A 4,311-nucleotide genomic window follows, 5' to 3' on the forward strand; every position below is an offset into this window, starting at 1 on the left:
GGTGGTGATGCAGGTGCCAGTGACGTGGTGCTGGCTGTGAGGGTGCTGCCAGCAGCAGGTGACACGGACAGCAGTGACACAGGTGCTGGCACTGGGGACACCGATGTCTCTCCATGGCCAGTGGGTGCTCCCTGCCCCACTCTGGGTGCTGTGGGTGCCCCTCTCCACCTCCCAGCCACCCAAGCAGGATCCGGCTCCTCAGCCCCTCACCCAGCTGCCACCCTGACACCACAGTGGGGACATCCCAGGAACGCCGTCCCAGCTGCCGTAGTGACACATCCGTGTCCCCCCAGGCACGCAAGGAGTCAGAGGAGACACCCGATCCCATCTACCTCAACATCCAGGAGCTGCGGGAAGAGGCCGCAGCCGCCAGCTTGGCCCCAGAGGAGCCCGGCGGCTCCGTGTCGGACTGGGAAACCCACACGGACACGGACAGTGGACATTTGTTTTATTATAACCCGGTGACGGGCGAGACCACGTGGGATTGTCCCTTTGGGCAGGCGGCTGATGGAGTGAGTCCCGCCGCCTCTCCCGCCTCCTCACTCGCACACAGCCCGGAGCTTCCCGAGTGGGAACAGCACGTGGACCAAGGAAGCGGACAGACTTTTTTCTATAATTCGGTGACAGGTGAGACGTCGTGGGACCCCCCCACTGCGGGAGACACGGGCAGCCCCCGGGAGATGCACCCTGGGGGGACGCGGTACGGCCCCATGGAGCAGAGGGTGAGCACCCAGCGAGGCGCGGGGATGGGCTTGGGATGGGGGGAGACAGGGATGGGAATGGAGATGAAAAAGGGATGGGATGAAAATGGAGACAGAGGCAGAGATCGGGATTGAGAAAGGGATGGGAGATGCAGTGGAAATGGAGACTGAGATGGAGATGGAAACGGAGACAGATGGGAAAGGAGATGAAGACAGATGAAGATGGACAAGGGTATGGATACAGGGGTGTAGGAAGGGATGAGAATGCAGATGGAAACGGGGTGGGATGAAAATGGAGGCAGAGATGAAGATTGAGAAAGGATGGGAGATGCAATGGAGATGAAGATGGAGACAAAGGTGGAGATGGGAATGGAGATGGGAATGGAGATGGGAATGGAGATGAAGACAGAAGAAGATTGAGATGGGAACAGATCCAGGGATGTAAAAAGAGAGGGGAATGGAGATGGAAACATGGATGGGATGGGATGGAGATGGAGACAGGGATGAAGCTGGAGATGGGAGACAGGGATGGGAATGGAGATGAAGGTGCAGATGGAGATGGGAATGGATACTGGGATTGAGATGGAGATAGAAACAGGAATGGGAATGGAGATGGAGACAAGGATTGAGATGGAGATGGGAATGGAGATGGAGATGATGGAGATGGGGCAGCCCCCACCTGGGCAAGCCACACAGGGATGCAGGTCTCTTGGTAGGGCACAAGATCTTGACCAGTCTCTTCTCTCCAGCCACCCACTCCAGAAACGGATTATCCCGACCTGTCTCCAGATGAGCTGGAGTGTTATCCCGAGGAAGACTATTCGCCCGTGGGCTCCTATGATCAGGGGGCCTCTCTCTGCCTGTCCCCGAGGCGCCCTGAGGAGCTGGGCTCACCTCCAGGCTGGTATGGGCACAGCCACCCCGAGGGAATCGTGTTCTACCCCGAGCACTTCGCCCCTGACACGGTACGGGATAGGGATGGGAAGGGATGGGAACAGGGATTGGGACAGGACTGAGGATGGGCATGGGGACAGGGAAAGGGACAGGGAATGGAAGAGGAATGAGCACAGGGATAGGAACTGGGATAGGGACAGGGATGGGTTATGGACAAGGACAGGGACAGCAATGGGGATGGGGACAGGGCCAAAGATGCAGACAGGGGTAACTGCCAGGGATAAACGTCCTCACAAGCCCCCGGAGCAGGGGCTGCAGGGGCTCTGGGGTGCCGTGGGTGCACAGCACAGCCCCCTCCTGGCAGGGGCACCTTGGGCCTCACCTGACCCCTCCCTGCCCAGGTGCCATCGGGCGGCCGCCATGAGCGGGCCAGCAGCGGCTCCAGCCAGGACAGCGGGCTCTTGGCCTGGCACGGCACCGGGTCACCGGCAGCGGGCACCAAGGAGGAGAAGGTGAGCACGCAGCGAGGGGCACCCAGCCTGCCCCCACCCTGGCACCGGGGAGAGCAGGGGGCAAATTTGACACCCCCACCTTTACTTTCCAGTTTAAAAGCCTCGAAAAAGCTGGGGTGCTCAACCGGACCAAGACGCTGGACAGAGGGAAGCGGCTCCGGTAAGAACATCCCGGTGTCCCCTGCAACTGGCGACAGGAGTCCAGCAGGGTGGAGGGGCTGTGCTATCCCACTGTATGACCCCTGCTCTGCTCCCCAGGAAGAACTGGAGCTCCTCCTGGACAGTGCTGGAAGGGGGAATCCTCACCTTCTTCAAGGATTCCAAGCACTCAGCTGCCAGCGCCTTGGTGAGAGCCCCAATGGCCTCGGGGCAGGGCAGCTCCTGTGGGGTGGGACGAGAACCCATGGGACTGGGACAGAACCCATGGGACAGGGCCAGAACCCATGGGACTGGGACAGAACCTATGGGACTGGGACAGAACCCCTGGGACTGGGCAAGGACTCACAGGATGTGGCCAACACTTGTAGGACAGGGACAGGCACCCATGGGGAACATGGCACTGGCCTCACCTCTGGGGTGGGGGTTCAGGGCTCTGTCTAGGGAGTGCAGGGGCTCTTAGGGGAGGGGGAGCATGGCCAGCACCCACAGAATGCAGCCGGCATCCACAGGATAGGACCAACATCTGTAGGACAGGGCAAGGATCCACAGGATGGGGTCGAAGCCTGCGGGATGGAACCAGCACCCATAGGATGAGGCCAACATCCAGGGCACAGGGCCAGCACCCTGTGAGGGGATCAGCACTTGAAGGATGGGACCAGGACCCCCAGGCCGGGGCAGGTGCCATGCACAGGGACCCCTGGCACTGGGACATGTCCCCTCGCCCCCCCGCACACACACACACACGCTCTCCCCACAGGGGTGCCAGTTGTGGGGCACCTGGAGCTGGTGGGAGCCAGCAGGAGGAAGCAGTGCCAGCCCCAGTCCCCCCCCGGGCCCAGTTCCCCCTCCAGTGCCCAGCAGCCACCGGATGCAGAAGTTGTCGTGGGTCTTGCAACACCCTGCGGTGACAGCAGAGAGGGGGGAGACAGGGGACCCACAGCTGGGGGAGACGCAGTGCTGGCCTCACCTCGGGGGTCCAGGGCTCTGTCTGGGGGTGCAGAGGCTCTTGGGGGAGGGGGCCGTGGCCAAAGTACCCTGAAACCCAGGGCACGAGGAGAACCAGTGGGTCTGATGCTCTCCCCCTGCAAAATCCCCTCCTTGGGGGCAACCACTCTCTCCCTTCCCGCAGTGTCACTGAGAGGGACCCCAAAGCTGGAGCCCCCCGGGGTCCCTGGGAAAGGCTGGGAATGTCCCTTGAGGTGATGGCAGGCCTAGGGTCTGGCTGTCCCCAAGCTGGTGGCCGTGACACTCACCCCACCACGCAGCCCCACGTCCTAGTCCTGAGAGACCACAGGAGGGGACAGAGGGGTCCCATGGAGGACATCTGGCAATCTTGCCTTTCTGGAGGAGGGCAGCCCACACCCCCCAGCAGGATCCTGGTGTCCCTGTCCCCTCTGGGCAGGTGCCACCCTCATCCCCTTGTCCCCACAGAGGCACCCCAGCACCCTGACCACCCCCGAGCACACGGTGGAGTTGCGCGGGGCCACCCTCACCTGGGCCGGCAGGGACAAGTCCAGCAAGAAGAATGTCCTGGAGGTGAGCAGGTGACAGCAGGAGGGAACCTGGTCACACCACAGGGCAATGCCACACCTGCCCGGCTCATCCCAGCAGGGGTGCAGGGGATGGAACTGGGGACACTGGGGATGTGGGGACACCGGGGTGGGAGCACAGGGACACACTGCACTGCCGGCCACTGTCCCGTCCTGATGGGCACCGAGAGGTTACCAAGGGACATCCTGGCCCCCAGAGGAGTTTTTCCACTCGGGCTTTGCACAGGAATGAGGTTTCCAGCCGTTCCAGCTCCCCGGCACCGTTTGGTGTCACCGGAGTTGGCGTCGGGCTCAGCCACATCCTGGTTCCCAAATCCGCGTGGTTGCGGCAGCCCCGTGCCCTTTCCCTGACCTTTGCCTGCTGCTCCTGCAGCTGAGGACGCGGGAGGGCTCGGAATTCCTCATCCAGCACGACTCGGAACAGATCATCACCGCCTGGCACCGGGCCATCGCCGACAGCATCGGCCGGAGGGTGAGCCGGGCCCCCCGCCCCCC

General features: G+C 62.4%; 1 protein-coding gene across 1 annotated transcript in view; it reads left to right on the forward strand.

The window, feature by feature from the left end:
- ARHGAP27 (Rho GTPase activating protein 27) overlaps window positions 1-4,311 on the forward strand; it is an 8,599-nt gene that overhangs the window by 1,825 nt on the left and 2,463 nt on the right. Inside the window, 7 exon segments of the mRNA XM_017744742.1 lie at window positions 294-722; window positions 1,451-1,666; window positions 1,997-2,107; window positions 2,200-2,267; window positions 2,366-2,453; window positions 3,698-3,802; window positions 4,190-4,304. Of these exon segments, the coding sequence (XP_017600231.1) occupies window positions 294-722; window positions 1,451-1,666; window positions 1,997-2,107; window positions 2,200-2,267; window positions 2,366-2,453; window positions 3,698-3,802; window positions 4,190-4,304 (1,132 nt within the window).

Source organism: Corvus brachyrhynchos, unplaced genomic scaffold (genome assembly GCF_000691975.1).
Source record: "Corvus brachyrhynchos isolate BGI_N302 unplaced genomic scaffold, ASM69197v1 scaffold479, whole genome shotgun sequence".
NCBI lineage: Eukaryota > Metazoa > Chordata > Aves > Passeriformes > Corvidae > Corvus > Corvus brachyrhynchos.